This window comes from Aplysia californica, unplaced genomic scaffold (genome assembly GCF_000002075.1).
Source record: "Aplysia californica isolate F4 #8 unplaced genomic scaffold, AplCal3.0 scaffold00559, whole genome shotgun sequence".
In the NCBI taxonomy this organism is placed as follows: domain Eukaryota; kingdom Metazoa; phylum Mollusca; class Gastropoda; order Aplysiida; family Aplysiidae; genus Aplysia; species Aplysia californica.
The window spans coordinates 60,110-78,480 of record NW_004797829.1 but is presented as its reverse complement, the minus strand read 5'-3'; the positions used below and the strand labels follow the sequence as shown (position 1 = coordinate 78,480).

The window sequence follows — 18,371 nt, the reverse complement described above, 5'->3', positions numbered from 1 at the left end:
CTTCCATCACCAACACACAGAACAATGGTTCTACGGATAAACACTGTGTGTTGTGCTCATGAAATAGACGCGTGCAAGAGCAAACAAACGTTTTTTTCCCATTCAGCAAGGGCTACACGCAGAGAGGTAAGATAAGATAGTTTAGTTTTAGTAGAGGTTTTACGGCGCTCGCAACTGCATAAGGTCATATGAGCGCCAGAAGATTAGAGGTGTTACGAAAGAGTAACAAACATAAAAAAGAAGAAGGGGAGATAAGGACAATAGATGTTTGATAGGAAAGAAGAAATAAACCACACCAGAGCACCCGTCAACCACCCACTAAGATAAGATAACATAGAGAACACTTTATTATCCCACAGGGAAATTTTTCTTGGCTGAACAGGACCGTAAAAACGCATGCAGGTATACATAAAAAATTTAAGTTATATCTTACTCTCATTAAAATTCAGTATGAAAAGAGAAGCAAGGCTGACAAAATATACATATCACATCAGATGCATCTTTTTCAACCACAGCCACATGCAGGTACAAGAACTTTCAAATATATCATGTCAAAGATTATGTATTTCTCAGTTGTCCTTCTATACACTCATTTGCTCTGATGATCCTCCATAGAAAATCAATTCTTCCTTTCTTCTTTTTAAAAAAAAATAACCCATACACAGTAAACCACGTATAAAAAAACCCAACTTGTGTTTCGCGCGCCCATATAACCTTATGCAGTTGCGAGCGCCGTAAAACCCCATACTAAACTAAACTACTAAAAACTCTTTAAACCCTGAGTTTTTTCCACCGTTTCCCGTAGTTTTTTCTACAGTCACCTAAACCTGGTACACTTTTTCTCAAAAATACCCCAAAAGCCCGCCTCCAACTTCTGAATGGCGGAAGCATAGGTTTAGTCATTACTGAAAAAAACTTGGTTCGGGAATAGTGCTGAAAAACAAGCAAAAACTAGCACTAAATGAAACGAAACAGTTGTCACTAGTACCGGACCCTCCCAGCGTTGGATGGGGAACAGGGTAATTACTCCAGGACACCCCCAGCGTTCTATGGGGGAACAGGGTAATTACTCCAGGACACTCCCAGCATTCTATGGGGGGAACAGGGTAATTACTCCAGGACACTCCCAGCATTTGATGGGGAACAGGGTTATTACTCCAGGACACTCCCAGCGTTTGATGGGGAACAGGGTTATTACTCCAGGACACTCCCAGCGTTTGATGGGGAACAGGGTTATTACTCCAGGACACTCCCAGCGTTCGATGGGGAACAGGGTTATTTATTACTCCAGGACACTCCCAGCCTTCGATGGGGTTTAACCCCTTCACTGCCGGCTATGAGCTACATAGCTATGCCGGGGAAAATTGCTCCAATTACTACAAGCGTCACATAGAGCCCCTAACTCAGAAACTCAATTGAAATCATTATCTATCATCACTGTTACAGTCATTCATAATTTCGTCTAGAACTTCAGCAACTAAAAAAAAAAGGTTGAGAGACTGGTCTGTTGGATGCCATTGCAAAAAGCAAAAAAAAACCCAAAAAACGTAACACAACCGAGAACGTCAACACTTCACTTCTTCAAAACAATGAAAATGACGCTCAGATTCACGGGAGACTACTGTAATATCCATGATGATTAGTCGTGACACAGTTCTGTCCCTTTAAACAGTGGAAAATTACACAAAAAATGACTTCATCATAGACCCGCCAAATCAGCGGGCCGGGGCAGCGAAGGGGTTAAAGAGATAAAGGCCTCAAAATACTTCTCCGCTCCCCTCCCCCCACCCCCCCTTCAAGTACTCACAGCATCTTGCAGGTGTTGCCATCCCACATTAGCGTGCACCTGGTTGTAAGGCTCCCCGTGCAAACGGCTCAAAATCTTACGCTCCAAAAACACTGTGTGACCTTCATTCAACCTGCGGCCAAACAGAACAGAGGGTAGCAATTCAAACTCAGCACACGATTGCGGAAAAATGACGATAGTAAAAAAAAGCAGTAGTTCTCTGTTGAAGTTCAGGCAGAGTTATGAGCATGACATTAATGAATCAGCCCATTTACAATTCTACTGTACATAAGAACATGTTAATGTCCCCCCTTTGGGAATGGCCTGAAGACTGTAGCACCACCTGGGGGGAGGGAGGGAGGGGGGGGGTGGAGTGGAGTCTATTCTTTGCTGCAACGGTTAGGCTCTCTGCCACACAGCAAGCTAAAGACCTGAGTTCGATTCCCGAGTGGGGAGATGTTTTACTTTATCGAGTACCTCCATCTGTCGGCGGTGATTCTGTATCCGTCTCAGCCCGGGCAGGGTCAAAGCAATCCATGTTCTACGTGATCTAAAAGTATCACGACGCTTGGGAATTGGGCGCTGGTCAACTTTTGGGCATGTAGAGAAATTGGTATCATCTTAAAGCTTGTTCATTTATCTTGCTTTCCATGAAAAAAATACCAAATCTATCTTGAGGAGAAGTGAAGATAATCGCGATTGAAAGAGGTATGGGTGCTTGGTTTCAGTGGTAACAATAGCGAGAAAATGGCCGCTAAAGTTTGGTAGTTCCAATAGCTAAAGAGTCCTTGAAAACTGAAAAATTGACATATTTTGTGCTTTTAATCAACATTTCTCATCAAAATTGTTTTTAAAAAGTACATTTTCAAAACAGCATTTTTTTAAAAACTTAAATAAAAAGAATCATGTCTCAAACTCAGATTTTTCCAAAAAAGTTATTTTCAAAATCTAAAGCCAGCAGCTGTCCGTGCCAAGGTCAGATGAAGGTCACACAACGGTTCCGTGCACAAATACAACTCTCCCGACACGAACTTTTTATACAGGGAACTTTTTTTTCTTTCATATGCTCCCACAGAGGGGATTCAACAAATTGAGTTTGTTGATTTGTTGTTACATTTCTTGTTTTTAGTAGAGGTTTTACGTGGCTCGCAACAGCATAAAGTCATATGAGCGTCAGAAGATTAGAGGTAAACATGAGAAAAAACAAACATAAAAAAGAAGAAGGGGAGATAAGGACGATAGATTTTTTATAGGAAAGAAGGAGCAAACCACACCAGAGCACCCGCCAATAATAATAATAATAATAATAATTGCATTTATATTGCGCATATCCACGCTCAAGAGCATGATCTATGTGCTTTACAACTATTATTACCCCAGCAGACGCTCTGAGAACACTCAGAAACATTCTCGGCTTCCGCGGAAGCATACAGTGCAAGCTGCGGATTTCACGCGCTCAAACACTATCAAACTGACAAGATCGTTCACTGTCTATAGCCGGGTACCCATTTCCACCTGGGTGAAGTGAGGAAAATTTGTGCAAAGTGCCTTTCCCAAGGACACAATGTCGGGCCCTGATGGGATTCGAACCCCCGACCTTACGGTTGCGAGTAGGAGAGCCTAACCACTAGGCCACCGACGCCAACCACCAACGCCAAGAACTTTGTTCTTACATATGCTCCCACAGAGAAGATTCCACAAATACAGAACGTTGATTTGTTGTTTTATTTCTCTGTGTGTTGATAAATCAATAGCTCGGTTGTTTTTATTTTCTGGGCATTCAGAGGACCGTGTTGAAGAAAATCGTTATCCGGCCCACTCTCCGCCTTCTACGGGTGGGCTGACTCCGAGAACTTCCAAACTTTCGACTCCGAACATTTTTGGGTACGAGTTCGTCGAATTCGATTCCGAATCCGAATTCAGGTCAATATAGCAGCCAATCAAATTTTGAGGAAAGGCAAGGTCAATTAGGTCGGATTCGTGTCAAGTCATTGTAACTCCAGCCGTCGCGTCGAACAGGCTGTAGAGAATCCCGACGCCACGAACCAGTGCAGATAAAGGGGGCGGGGAGGGGGAGGGGGGAGGAGCGGAGAAGAGGTCACAAAGGTCGGGATTGAAGTCTTAAACAAATTAAATATGTTTTGCGCTCCTTGTGTTCCATTTTCCCCCTGGCTGCCCTAGTTCGGGAATTTGTGTTCGGACTCAGCCCAATGTTCGAGCTCCGACTCGGACCCCACAAATTCGTCAAATTCCGAACCTCGACTCGACTTCGCACATACTTACCGCCTTCTCTCAGTTACCCAGTGACCTTTTTTTACAGAGAGTTCGGTGACCCCTGCTTTATGCTATAAAAAGCTAGCTCACGCGAGCAGGCACAAGTAATATAGTGAAAAATTCTCTTTCGAATATGCATCTAAAAACTCTAAAGGTCTTGTAATTAAATTCCTGCATGTGGTTGAATGATGCATCTGATGTGACGTGTACATTTTGTCAGCTTTAACTTTTCTTTTCATATTGAAATTCTAATGAGAGTAATAATATAATTTACATTTTTATGTATACCTGCATGTGTTTTAACGGTCCTGTACAGCCAAGAAAAATTTCCCTGTGGGATAATAAAGTATTATCTTATCTTATCTTATCTATCGTAACACTTTGCAGTCACTTGGCGCAGAAAATGATCTGTTCCCGTCACCACGCGCAGTTCTGCGCCAGGCCTGAGAAGTCGCTAGCAGTCACTCTCCTGGCTGGGTGACCAGATGGGGTATTTGTACTGCTGGCTGTGTGACCAGATGGGGTATTTTGTACTGCTGGCTGTGTGACTGCAAAGTGTTAAAAATGCTTTCTGTTTGCTCTCCGTTTTCCTCCATTGACAAGACAAAGACTCACTGCCTCCTGCAACTTATCGCGGCTTGCCTGTGCCTTGAGGTCCCAGAACAGGGGATTCCCGTTCAGAGCCGTCACGATTTTTGTCTCCACAAACCTTGTGTGACCTTCATTTAACCTTCACGAAAAAAAGTAAACTTAGTTTAGTTTAAGTAAGTCTTTTACGGCACTTGCAACACAATAAGGTCATATAAGTGCCGAAGATTAGAAATGTTACAAGAGAGTAACAAACACCAAAAAAAAGAGGGGAGATAAAGACAATAGACATTTGATAGGAAAGAAGAAGCAAACCATACCAGAGCACCCACCAATCACCCACAGAGTAAACAAAAGTAAAAGTAAACAAACAAATAAACAAGAAGAACAGCATTCGAACAGTTTGCCAGAAACAAGAACAGCATTAGAACAGTTTGCCAGAAACAAGAACAGCATTAGAACAGTTTGCTAGAAACAAACGGATTTCTAAGTTTGTTTCTTTTTGTTTTGTTTGTTTAAGTTAAGAGAAGGACACGAAACAATAAGTCATTTAGTGCAGGGAAACATTTTTTTTAAAATAGTAGAGGGTTTTACAGCGCTCGCAACTGCATAAGGTCATATGAGCACCAAGGGGTGGGTGTCAACAGAGATGTCTTTACAGGGAATCAGACTTATTCTGCTCACCTCTCTAGCTCCAACAGCACAAGGTCTGCTTCAACTATCAAGGCACCCCAAAATAGCAAGTCACAAGAGAGTGACAAACATACAAAAGAAGTAGAGGAAAATGACAATAGTAAGGATCAGGAAAGAAAAAGCAGCAGTTCCCTGTTGAAGATCAGGCCCAGTTATGAGCGCGACATGAGTCAGCCCATTTATAATCCGACTGTGCTAGAACGAGAAATGTCCCCCCTTTGGGAATGGCCTAAAGACACTACAACCCGTGGCACTGCCCAGGGAAACATTTCGACAGACAGAACAAAACGAACGAAGGAAGAATAGAAAGAAGTAGGACCTACCAGAGGGGCCGTCTAACTACCCACACAGTTTGAGTTTTAAGGAAAGGGAAGTACGTCAACACAATAAGGGCACTTACTCAAGGAAAAAGATAGACCGAAACAGAAACACAAGAATCCATAAACAATTTCTGCAAATAGACTAATTTTAGTAAAAGAGTTTGCAACACAATTAGGTCATATAAGTGCTACAGATTAGAGACGTTACTGGAGAGTAATATACAAAAAAAAAAGAAGGAAGGGAGATTAAGACAATAGATGTTAGATAGAAAAGAAGAAGCAAACACACCAGTGCACCCGCCAACTACCCACTGCTACAGAGTAGCAGATAAGAAATATTACTAGAGATTGATATGAAAAGAAAAGAAGCAAGAGAGATTAAGATGTTTAATACGAAAAAAGAAGGAGCAGACCACACTGCCGCTCCAGCATAAAAAAAGTTGTACAACGCCCCGGAAGAGAGGAGAACGTACCAGAAATCCTCAAAGTTGTACAACGCCCCGGAAGAGAGGAGAACGTACCAGAAATCTTCAAAGTTGTACAACGCCCCGGAAGAGACGAGAACGTACCAGAAATCCTCAAAGTTGTACAACGCCCCGGAAGAGAGGAGAACGTACCAGAAATCTTCAAAGTTGTACAACGCCCCGGAAGAGACGAGAACGTACCAGAAATCCTCAAAGTTGTACAACGCCCCGGAAGAGAGGAGAACGTACCAGAAATCTTCAAAGTTGTACAACGCCCCAGAAGAGACGAGAACGTACCAGAAATCTTCAAAGGTGACATTTGTGACCAGGTTGCCCGTCCAGCTGTGGGAGATCTCGTGAGCGATGACGTCTGCCAGGGAACGATCGCCGGCCTGGGGACAGACCAAAACACCGACTGTCATAACTGACTATCGTACGTCATCACCGAATAAACTCGATTTTTAAGTACAGTTGAAATTGTCCAAGACGGCCACCCGTTGTCGGAGGAAAATGAGGGATGGGAGAGTGGGAAGCGAGGGAGGGAGGGAGGGAGACGAGAAAAGGAAAGGACAACATTTATAGAGAAACTAAAGTTGTTAAGAGTCAGATCTGAGCACTTGACACTTTTCATAAACCTGATGACAAGAACAGACAGACAAACACACAGATAAGCAGACAGACAACCACACGCAATGTTTTATGTTCTAGTAAGAGTTTTATGGCACTTGCAACACAATAAGGTCATATAAGTGCGGAAGATTAGAGATGTTACAACAGAGTAACAAACACAAAAAAGAAGGAGGAGAGATAAGGACGATAGATGTTTGATCGGAAAGAAGAAGCAAACCGCACACCAGAGCACCCGCCAATCACCCACTGTCAGTTCTGAGCACTTGATATTTTTCATAAACTTGATGACATGATCAGACAGACAAACACACAGACAGACAAGCAGACACACAATGTTTATACCCACCAGCAGCGTCGGGGTGACAAAGGTGATGCAGGGATTCTCCATCCCTCCGAACGGGAAGCTAGGGGGCAGCACCAGCAGGTCGTAGTCTCCCCACACGTACGGGCCCATCAAGTCTTCCGCCGCCCTCAGCATCGACTCCGTCTGTCCAACAGGAAAATCAGATTCACAACCCAACGCTCTTCATCATAGCCTTTCTCACCTTGCACCAGGGTATAGGCAAAGATCGTACATAAGATAGTTCACTCAGCCAAAAAAGTGTCCGCGGAAGTCCGCGCATTGGTTCAGATGGCGCTGCAGTCTTTATTTTGAAGCTCTCTTTCGTTTCTCCAGAAGAAGAGCAAGAATAGCACAGTTTGTTAGTTTCGCTTTGATTGTTTTTCACACAATACAAGTAGGGTAACTTTGATCTCAAAGTCCCCACTTTTTCGAAGAGGGAGCCACCAAAATTTGAGGACACTTTTTTAATTGACTCAAACAGAGGAGTGAACTATCTTGTTATGTACTATCTTTGGTATAGGCCACGGACAAACACTTTAATAATAATAATAAATAGCATTTGTAAAGCGCATGCCCCAACTCGAAAGCAAGCTCTATGCGCTTTACACTATAATTTTACCCCAGCAGACCATAGAACACTCAGAAACATTCTCAGCTTCCAGGGAAGCATACAGTGCAAGCAGCTGGTTAAGCCCTCAACACTAACCAACTGACAAGATCTTTCGCTGTCTATAGCCGGGTACCCATTTTCACCTGGGTGAAGTGAGGAAAATTCGTGTAAAGTGCCTTTCCCAAGAACACAACGTCGGGCCCGCAGCTCGAACCCCCGAACTCGCAACCTCCCGATTACGAGTCAGGTAGCCTAACCACTAGGCTACCGACTTTCCACCTTTCCCTATCCTGGGCTAGCCGCCTGATGTCACTCCATGTCCTCCCACCCTTCTGTACATCAGTCCCTGTGATTCTTTCCCAGGCCCAGGCTCCACGACCCAACGCTCTCAGACCAAACAAAATCTTTGTTGGTTCGAGCAAAGAGAAAAACACCAACATAGTAACTTTTTTTTTTGGCAAGTGTTTTACGGCACTCATCATCATCATCCGGTGCCTTGCGACTGGCGTGGGCAATCATGGACCTCCACTTCACCCTGTCCTGCGCTGCAGCAATGGTGTCTGTTGTTCTTGCTGCTCCCAACCATGTTGTCATCTTGTCCAGTAGCTTTTCCCTCTGTCTGCCTCTGCCTCTCTTTCCATCAAACTTTCCTGTTGTTACAATATTCTTTAATGCTTCTTTCCGTATTGTGTGTCCGAAGAATTTTGCCTGTCGTTTACGGCACTAGCAACACAATAAGGTCATATAACATAGGCCACTAACTACTGCCTAAACTTTCATCAAAAGCTTAAATCTTGAATATAGGACCAAAAAACCCCCCAAACTCTATACTAACACAAAGATGTAAAGAAATAACTTTTTAAAAATTATTCAAACAAAACAAGAACAAATACCTCAGCAAATTCATAAGCAGCCGCGTCAACCAGCTCTCTCTCCGACCAGACTTTGGAGCGTGGCCCCAGGTTTCTGCAAAACAAAAACAATGTCTTTAGTTGTTAGTCTTAGTAGAGTTTTTACAGCGCTCGCAACTGCATAAGGCCATATGAGCGCCAAAGGGTGGATGTCAACAGAGAAGTCTTTACAGTGAATCAGGCTTACTCTGCTCACCTCTCTAGCTTCAACAACACAAAGTCTGCTTCGACTATCAAGGCACCCCAGAAAGAGCAATTCACAAGAGAGTGACAAACATACAAAAAAAGTAGAGAAAAAAATACGATAGTAACGACTGGGAAAGAAAAAGCAGCAGTTCCCTGTTGCAGTTCAGACACAGTTATGAGCATGATATTGATGAACCAGCCCATTTACAATTTTACTGTGCATAAGAACATGTTAATGTCCCCCCTTTGGGAATGGCCAACAGACACTTCAGACAGTAGCACTGCCGCGGGGGTTAAACAATGTCTTAGTTACACATAATGGCCAAAAATGTCAATTAGAATTTTGTAATTCTAAGGTAGTGATTTGTTTAGTTTTTCCCACTGATTTACCTACTTGTTTAGTGAAGTATATAACACATTATGTAAAGTATCGAATGAAAAAGAAACCAAAAGTGGAATTTGAAACGAACAATCATAATATTGGAGCAAAACGTGGATACTGTTTTTGAAAACCTGGACTAGAATAGTTTGAGTACAGTGCAGCCTCTCTATAACGACTTTTGATATAACGACATCCTCTGTATAACGACATGGTGCTCAGGTCCCCATTTTTTAAAAAAATATATCATTAGTAATTTTTGGTTCCCTCTCTATAACGACAACTCTCTACAACACTTTTTTCTGGTCCCGACAATGTCGTTATAGAGAGGCTGCACTGTATTTATAGAAGCGTTAAGTTGAGCTGATGACAAGGCTCGTTTTAGGGAATGATTTAACTCACTCGTCCCCCACCTCGCAACTGTTGCGAGAAAGCTGGAGAACCGCCCCGTCCCCATGCTCGCAATTGACGTGAACTTGGACTTATTGATTTTTTTCTCGTCAAAGGGCATTAAAAGCTGCAATAGTGAGTGGTGGGTATCATCTACAGTCATTTCCCTTGAATTTAAGCCAAGTAGAAAGTTTCTAGTGTGAAATGTTAATTTTTTAAAGAACTTTTCTGTGTGCTCTGTATCGTGGAAGGAAAAGAAATCAAATGAGGTAGTGCTTGATGAAGCCCATGTGGGACGCTCAATGTTAAAAACAATCAGGAAACGACAAATGCAGTTTTTGGGACACCTGAATAGACATAAGGGTCTTGAACATCTAGCTCTCACTGGCAAAATTGAGGGCAAGCGAGGCAGGGGTAGGCCCAGAACAACATACTTGGGGAACCTAAACAAATGGGTAACAGGGAAAGATCAGGGAAACGTAGCTTTTCTGAGAGCATCCGAGCAAAGGAATGAATGGAAAATCATGATCGCCGATGTCTGTCGCAGATCTGGCACTGGATGATGATGATGATGATGATGATGATGATGATGATGATGATGATGATGATGTGTGCTCAGTGTAAACAGTTACATTACTCAATACATTACGTAGCGCTTATGGCAAAAGTATAAAAAGTCACCAAAATTCACAAACACAAAGTATTCCAAATCCAGTATTATTTTCCCCAAGTGAATCCACTTGTTTTCATCATGTGGGGAAAAGCATGGCTTTCACTTTATTACTTTGGTAAGGGTGATTTTTTTTTTAAATACCCTTAAAACTGACGGGTAGTACAGCCTGGTCAATCAAAATTGAACGGGAATGGGGGAGTTAACTCGAGCCATTTCACAGATTTTCTCACCTGCTCTCCAAGTCTCCAGCGGCGATGGCCAGGAGGTAGCTAGGAATGGGCACCTTCAGGGAGAAGCTAGTGGTCAGCTGGTCAGGGTCTCCGACCACCGGCTCCGTGCCCAGGCGGTTGGCACTCATCAGCACTGTCATCACCTTGGGGGCTCGCACCTACCAGGGAGGGGGGGGAGGGGAGGGGGGGGGGAAAAGTAACGAGGATACTGTGTCATTGTCATATATGGTCACTTTTAAGGACAAGCGGGCTAACCCAGATTTCGGGTGTTTCTGGAAATCTTGACCTACCCCAAAAGTGAGCATTGCCCTACGTATAGGAGAAGTTTAGTTTCATTGGTGTGTGTATATAATTTGGTTAAAGAGAAAACTCTCCTTATCTTTTAAAGAAACTGAACAAGGGGCAAAAACTTTACTTTTGATTTTTTCAAAACAGCATTTTTCGGGAAAGCCCCCTTGTGCTTAAAAGCGACCATATGTGTCAAGACACAGTGGAATCAGGCGTTCGTTCATTTAAGGACATGTGGAGTTATTGGTATCATCTGAAATCTGATTTATTTGCCTTGCTTCCGATGAAATAAATATCCATTATCGTGAATAGAATTCAAGACTTTTGCGACTGAAGTAAAAGAGGTCGCCTTGGTTTCAGTCGTGAAATTAGCGAGAAAATGGCTGCCAAAGTTTGGTAACACCAATGGCTAAAGAGTTTTTGAAACTGGGAAATGGCATAAAATATATTTTGTACCTCTAATCAATATTCACTTGGAAATGTGTTTTTATATAGACCTTTAAGAGATTAAGCCAAAAAATAAAAATTCAATTAAAATTTCCAAACTGGTAGAAAAACATGCATTTCTCCAATTTCGTTATTTTGACGAGCGCCTGATTTCACAACGCTGCCTCACATATGGCTTTTTTCTTTCTATCTCTGTCTCTCCCATCCTCCATATGTCATATCCTCTCTCTCTCAAACTCTTTCTCCCTCTCTCTCTCTCTCTTTCTTCCTCCCTCTATATCTCTCTCTCCTCTCTCATCATCATCCGGTGCCAGATCTGCGACAGACATCGGCGATTATGGTTTTCCATTCATTCCTTTGCTCGGATGCTCTCAAAAAAGCTACGTTTCCCTGATCTTTCCCTGATACCCATTTGTTTAGGTTCCCCAAGTATGTTGTTCTGGGCCTACCCCTGCCTCGCTTGCCCTCAATTTTGCCAGTGAGAGCTAGATGTTCAAGACCCTTATGTCTATTTAGGCGTCCCAAAAACTGCATTTGTCGTTTCCTGATTGTTTTTAACATTGAGCGTCCCACATGGGCTTCATCGAGCACTACCTCATTTGATTTCTTTTCCTTCCACGATACTCTTAACAGTCTCCTAAGAAACCACATTTCTGTTGCTTCTATTTTATTTTCACTCCTCTCTAACCATTACCAAATCATTACACTACAGACAAATTTCCCCCTTTTATTTCCTTTTTTTAAAATACAAGACCAGATGCAAAGAAGAAGAAACACAACATCTGGCTTACCTTGGCTGTGTATGGAAACTTCACACCTGGTGTATCCTGGCAAGGGAGCAAACTCCGTGCATGAATAGCCTGAGGGGATGGAAGATATATGGACAAGTAACGAATCCATAGAAAAAAAAACCCAGATCGACTGCTTAGTGTAAGATTCCACCATGCGCTGTTTTGAAAAGTAAGTATTAGGAGTCTCCGTCTACAGAACAAAGCTCATGATTAAGGCATCAATGAATTCAAGATCCCATTCATCTGAGGCACAAAAACCAACCTTGACCCTGTGAATCTTGTTGACCCAGTTCCTGCCTGAGCGTATGCTACCATAACCGTACCCTCCTAAACAACACTGACCCTACAACTCAATGTGCAGGGATCTCACCAATAATTTCTTTTTTTTAATTTTATTAACTATTGCTTCAAAAAATGTATAAAACTGCAAAAAACACTTGACATAAAAAGCATATACTGAGGATGACTGAAAAATCCTACTTCACAATCCAAGAAATAGATTTAGCGCAAAGTAGCCATTTCTGGAAACAAGAGAGCTATTCCATGAAGGTGACAAAGTCATAGACATCTATTTATGGTCGCTTTTAAGCACAAGGGGGCTATCCCGAAAAATGCTGTTTTGAGATAATCAAAGGTAAAGTTTTTGCCCCCTTGTTCAGTTTCTTTAAAACAAAACGAAAGTTTTCTATATAACCAAACAAATATACACACTAATGAAACCAAACTTCTCCTATAGGTAGGGAAATGCCCACTTTTGGTGTAGGTCAAGATTTCTGGAAACACCCAAAATCTGGGTTAGCCCGCTTGTCCTTAAAAGCGACCAAATAAAGTGGGGAGCAGCAACCACTGACCTGGCACTGGCTGTACAGATAAGGCTGGCGTTTGCCTGCCGTCTGCTCGGGTCTCATCCAGTCGAGAGCAGAGGCTGTGGAAGACGTCTCATACTTTATGCTCACTGTGAAGCTGGAAAAAATAGAAACAGTTTTTTGGGGGGGTTTTTAGTAAAGGTTTTTCGGCGCTCGCAACTGCGTAAGGTCATATGAGCACCAGAAGATTAGAGGTGTTACAAGAGAGTAACAAACATAAAAAAGAAGAAGGGGATATAGGACGATAGATGTCTGATAGGAAAGAAGAAGCAAACCACACCAAAGCACCCGCCAACCACCCACATAGAAACAGTGACATGGGTTTATTGTATTACATTATCCTGGACAAATTATACTGACGACTTACAGAAACTAAACAGAGCAGTCTCATGGATAAATGTTCCTGTGATACATTCAAAGATTGAAAAAGTTTAACACCACCAATCAACACAATTTGTGAGGCATCGTGGTGAAATCAGGCATTCGTCAAAATAATTTAAATTCGAGAAATCTGCATTTTTCAGCCAATTTTGACTTTTAAAAATGTTTTTGTTTTTAGGCTCAACACCTTGTATATCCATTGAAAAACACTTTAATGTGTGGATTTTATGGAAAAAACATGGATTAAAGACACAAAAATGTAAATTAGCAGTTTCCAAGGACTCTAAAGCTATGGAAGTAACTAAACTTTGGCGGCCATTTTCTAGCTAATTTTACTTCTGAAACCAAGCGACCACACCTCTTTCAATCGCAAATATCTCGACTTCTATTCAAGATAAATGGATTTTTTTTAATTGAAATCAAGGCAAATGAAGAACCTTTCAGATGATTCCAATAACTCTATAGGCCCAAAAATTTATGAGCCCCTGATTCCACTATGTCGAGACACATTTAGATCATTTAAAGGGCTGGTTGATCAAACCCTGCCTGTGAGGGCCAACTAGCACTGAAGGGATATAATATATATGTAGCATCCACACTACAGGGACACTTGAGACAAAAACTTCCTCAATAAGGAATCAAAGTCACATCACATCAAAAATGGCCATTTTGACTTTCTAATAGCAGAATGTTTAAAAGTTGAGCAGCAACGTCGTTTATTGTACGAAAAGGCGGAGCCTAACCATCACCCACACCAAAGATGGGGGTAACCATTTTTGTGTGGAGGTTGTACAAGAATTAGAATAAGTGAAAAAAAAAAAGTCGTTTCTGAAAAAAAGAAACAAAAAATTGAGACTTTGGTCATGCCGGATTCTTCCTGTCATGATTTCTACTAGCTGGGTACCCCGTTCGATGAACGGACTTAAAAGAATCGATCGTCAAGTCATTGTGGGACCAGTGCGCATTGCATGTGAACGGAAACTTCACTTGTTTACAATGGCATCTTAGAAGACGGACTTTCCAAAGATTAGATCTAAACAAAACTAATGTAAAACTGAAAATTAAAATACAGTGACTTCAGATTCCTTAATATAACTGCCCACCCTTTAAATGATTCTGAACCACCTTAATTTTTTCAAATTTGAAAATTAAGTGGTTCGGAAGTTTTAGGCGACCAAAGTGAAATTTTTTTATATATAATAAATAATATATAAAGAAGACAGCACAGTGAGTGAGAGTGACAGCTTATAATTACATGAGACGAGAGAACAATTAGCCCTGTCTCTAACTGACCTGTCAAATCAAACACAAGTCATGGCAAACATTTTTTCAATGATATATATATTATAATGGTATAAAATAATTCTCATGATCTCACCTGTCTGTTTTCACTGTAGCAATCTGTATGGTAAGCTTGGACCCATACGGCACATTAAGGGGGTTGGAGATATCGAAGGGAAGCTTTTCATCCGACTCTTGGAGGGTCACTTGTTCTATTTTCAATTTATGTACATCCAGAACCTGGACAGACACAGAGTTAAGGTTAATAATGACATTAGATTGACAGTCTTTGATTAAAGCAAAATCAACTTGGAGGGCAGGAAAGAGCAGGAAAGATTTATATAACCGGAATTAAGTTCACACAGGCAAAAAAAAAAAAGTTGCACAATTTTACTTGAATCTGAACAACTTTTTATCAGAAGTATCAGGCACTTCATATTTAATTAAATTTTGTGTTTTGTGGTTTTAGTAACATTTTTCGGCGCTCGCAACTGCATAAAGTCATATGAGTGCCAAGGGGTGGATGTCAACAGAGAAGTCCAAACGGGGAATCAGGCTTAAGTTACTTTGCCCACCTCTCTAGCCTCAACAGCACAAAGTCTGCTTCCACTATCAAGGCACCCCGGAAATAGCAGTTCACAAGAGAGTGACCAAAATACAAAAGAAGTAGAGGAAAAATGATAATAGTAAGGGATGAGGAAAGAAAAAGCAGCAGTTCCCTCTATGTTGTTCCGGTACAATATATGTCATGACATTGATAAATCAGCCCATTTACAATTCTACTCTGTGCATAATATCCCCCCCTTTAGGAATGGCCTCAAGACACTTTTTTGCTCAACACATCTTTTAATGTTAAGTTCATTTGAAAGCACAGTGTGGATTTTAATGAAAAACGATTAAAGGCACAAGAAGCACATATATGCAGATTCCGAAGATTTTTTCCAAGGCCTCTTTAAAAGCATTAAAGTAAGTCATCAAACTTTGGTGGCCATTTTCTCACTAACTTTACCTTTGACACCAAGTGACTCCTACCTTCTAAAGTCCCAATATCCCTACTTCTTTTCAAGACAAATGGGTAATTTTACAATCAAAAGCAAGGCAAATGAACAAGTTTAAACCTATGTCTCCTTAAAAGCACAATGCTAGCGTGCTAGTGACTAGTTGCGAGGTGTGAATCCTTTTATACGATACGCGACCACATCGCGCCCAAAATTTTCAGTAACTTTGCGCGCCACAAAAGCGACAAAACTGTCTCCTTATGCACGACAAAACTGTCTCCTAATGCGCGACTTTACATTTGGTCGCGTGTTAAACCCTCGCCTGACTGGCAATTCACAGTCTAAGAGAGACAGCGGCAAATTTTACTGTCAAGATGCACAAAGACGTACAAAGTCCATCAGATGGGAGTTCATCGAGCCACTGACATTTTTTATTCCGAACATGGCCAGTCCTCCTCCTCCTTCTCCTCCTCCTCCCTCTCCTCCTCTTTCTCCTCCTGCTGCCCTTCAAAAAAACAACCAAAACAACAAAATTAGATTCACAAAACTTGCACTGTGTCCAATTGAAGATGAACATGATCCTAAACACAAACACAAACACACCTCACCACATCACACACGACATGTCGACCGGCACTCCTTGGCTAGCTATTTCGACCCAAATGGTGATGCTCTAAACCTGTCACATCCCCAGTCTGTTGCACGCAACGAGACCCGTGATCGCTACATGGACCAATCGCAAGCGACAGTCGCCCACGACTAAACATCACAGGGCGCGTAAGGAGATGGTTTTTTTACAATCTTGCTTGATTGATTTTAGAGCGACAGGGACCATTCGTGACGTCGCGTTGCGCATAAGGAGACAAGCTCTAAAGATGGTATGAACAATGACTCCATAATATGCCAAAAAAAGACGAGTGCTTGATTCCACCGTATTTCATCAAAATCTAAAAGAAGGCCTAATTTGTGAAATATAAAAAGTCATAATTTGTCATCACGTGTCGTAAAAAAACAGTTTTAAACTGAACAAAATTAGTGCTGTACGTGAGCATGAGAACGGAGTGAAAGTAAAATGATACCAAAATCGCTAGCATGATAAACTTCTGGATTTCTTCTCTGGATGTAAACAAATGGATCGTGGACTTTAACGAACGGAACTACAAGATCACCTTGTAAAAGAGACGAAGCCAGACTGTAACTTACCAAAGTGTCTGAAGGAATTCTCCTTTCTATCTTCAGATGTGCGAACCCTCGTATGATGTGGGCATCGAAGTCAATGGAGACATCCCAGTCCAGAGACACAACCTTACATTTTTCAGGCTCCGAATAAGAATTCGGATCAGAAGCACTCATCGCAGCTGCCATTGTCAAAATTGTAATTGCGTTTATTCTCGGCTTAGATCTAGAATCTACTCCTCTCGTTCTGTTTCAATCTGTGTTAAATCGCAATCCACCAACGCTTGTTCTCTTGTAACATACGAAGTTGCCCAGCTGACTGACAACAACCCACCGGCACCTCAAGTTTTAGTAGTCTCCCCTTGCCAAACACTTTCTTCGGAATGAAATTATTTCGCCGTTATAATTTCCTAGAATTGGATTGGCGTTTACCGAGGAAATCTTTACGCCAAAGGAAACCCTTATTTAAATACGACATGTAGGCCTACATGTATTCTAATACTCCCCCTCCCGAGCGTGCGAAGCTAGCAGAATGTCATGACGACCTTTGAAGTCTGTTTCTTTTAAAATAGGCCTTGAGATCGCGGAGTGGTCGATTTTTTTTTTTTTTGGGGGGGGGGGGGGGGGGGGGTGAATAAGGTTAGTAAAATGCCGCCTACTTGAAAATTGAAATTTCTAGGAACTGGAAAGTACAAAAAGTAAGTAAAAATAGACAGAAATTAGAGCAACACTGTGTTGATAAGCACGTAACGTTAGAATATGTCGAAATTCTGTAGAGACAAAACAAAATCTCATTAATTGTCCTTTAAATTTAAAGGGTCTATGTCTGTTAACGCAAAAGGGACCGCAATATTTATTAAAAACCATCTGTTAAGTTTTAGTTGTTGTCCAAAGCTTTGTAGCCCTCAAATGGCATATTCGTCGCAAATTTAATACGTAATAATAATAATAAATGCATTTATAGAGCGCATATCCATGCTCAAAAACGCTCTATGCGCTTTACAACTATTATTACCCCATCAGACCCTCTGAGAACACGCGGAAGCATACAGTGCAAGCTGCAGATTTCACGCGCTCAAACACTATCAAACTGACAAGATCGTTCACTGTCTATAGCCGGGTACCCATTTCCACCTGGGTGAAGTTGGGAAAATGTGTGCAAAGTGCCTTCCCAAGGATACAACGTCGGGCCCCTTACGGTTGCGAGTCCGAGAGCCGAACCACGTATTTTGTCTGAGCTTTGGACTACTCCAACTCCAAGGACCTTTTTAAAAACAATTTATAATCTGTAACCTCCTTGGCCTACTCTCAAACTAAACTCAAATTCAAGATAACGGCTTTGTCACTGGAATATAAAATACAACCAAAGATTATCTTAGGGAATCATCATGTTCTTGTCAGGTTTGAGTTTTAACCATCGAGGTAGATATCTAGAACAAAACCCGTGAATAAACAAGGAAAATGCTACCTTTAGGTAAGAGGGAGAGAAAGGGGGGAAGAGGAAGTAAAGAGAGAGGGGGAAAGGAGAGAGGGGAGCAGAGGAAGAAAGAAAGAGAGAGACGAGAGAGGAGGTGAAGACTGACAGGCAGGCAGGCAGGCAGGCAAGCAGATAGACAGACAGACAGACAGACAGACAGACAGACAGACAGACAGACAGACAGACAGA

General features: G+C 41.8%; 1 protein-coding gene across 2 annotated transcripts in view; it reads right to left on the bottom strand.

Moving 5' to 3' along the window:
• The window catches only part of LOC101862444 (leukotriene A-4 hydrolase), a 28,805-nt gene extending 11,730 nt beyond the window's left edge, over positions 1–17,075 (bottom strand). Inside the window, exons 1-9 of one of the 2 annotated variants that reach the window (XM_005106852.3) lie at positions 16,733–17,075; positions 14,629–14,771; positions 12,855–12,966; positions 12,004–12,072; positions 10,478–10,635; positions 8,602–8,674; positions 7,102–7,242; positions 6,423–6,517; positions 4,676–4,790 (exon numbers count right to left, since the gene is read on the bottom strand). In XM_005106852.3, the coding sequence (XP_005106909.1) occupies positions 4,676–4,790; positions 6,423–6,517; positions 7,102–7,242; positions 8,602–8,674; positions 10,478–10,635; positions 12,004–12,072; positions 12,855–12,966; positions 14,629–14,771; positions 16,733–16,894 (1,068 nt within the window). In that variant the 5' untranslated portion in view covers positions 16,895–17,075. Of the gene's footprint in view, positions 1–1,807; positions 1,920–4,675; positions 4,791–6,422; positions 6,518–7,101; positions 7,243–8,601; positions 8,675–10,477; positions 10,636–12,003; positions 12,073–12,854; positions 12,967–14,628; positions 14,772–16,732 lie in introns of both variants that reach the window. The other variant, XM_005106853.3, reaches the window with a different exon arrangement.
• Between the last annotated feature and the right edge of the window lie 1,296 nt (positions 17,076–18,371).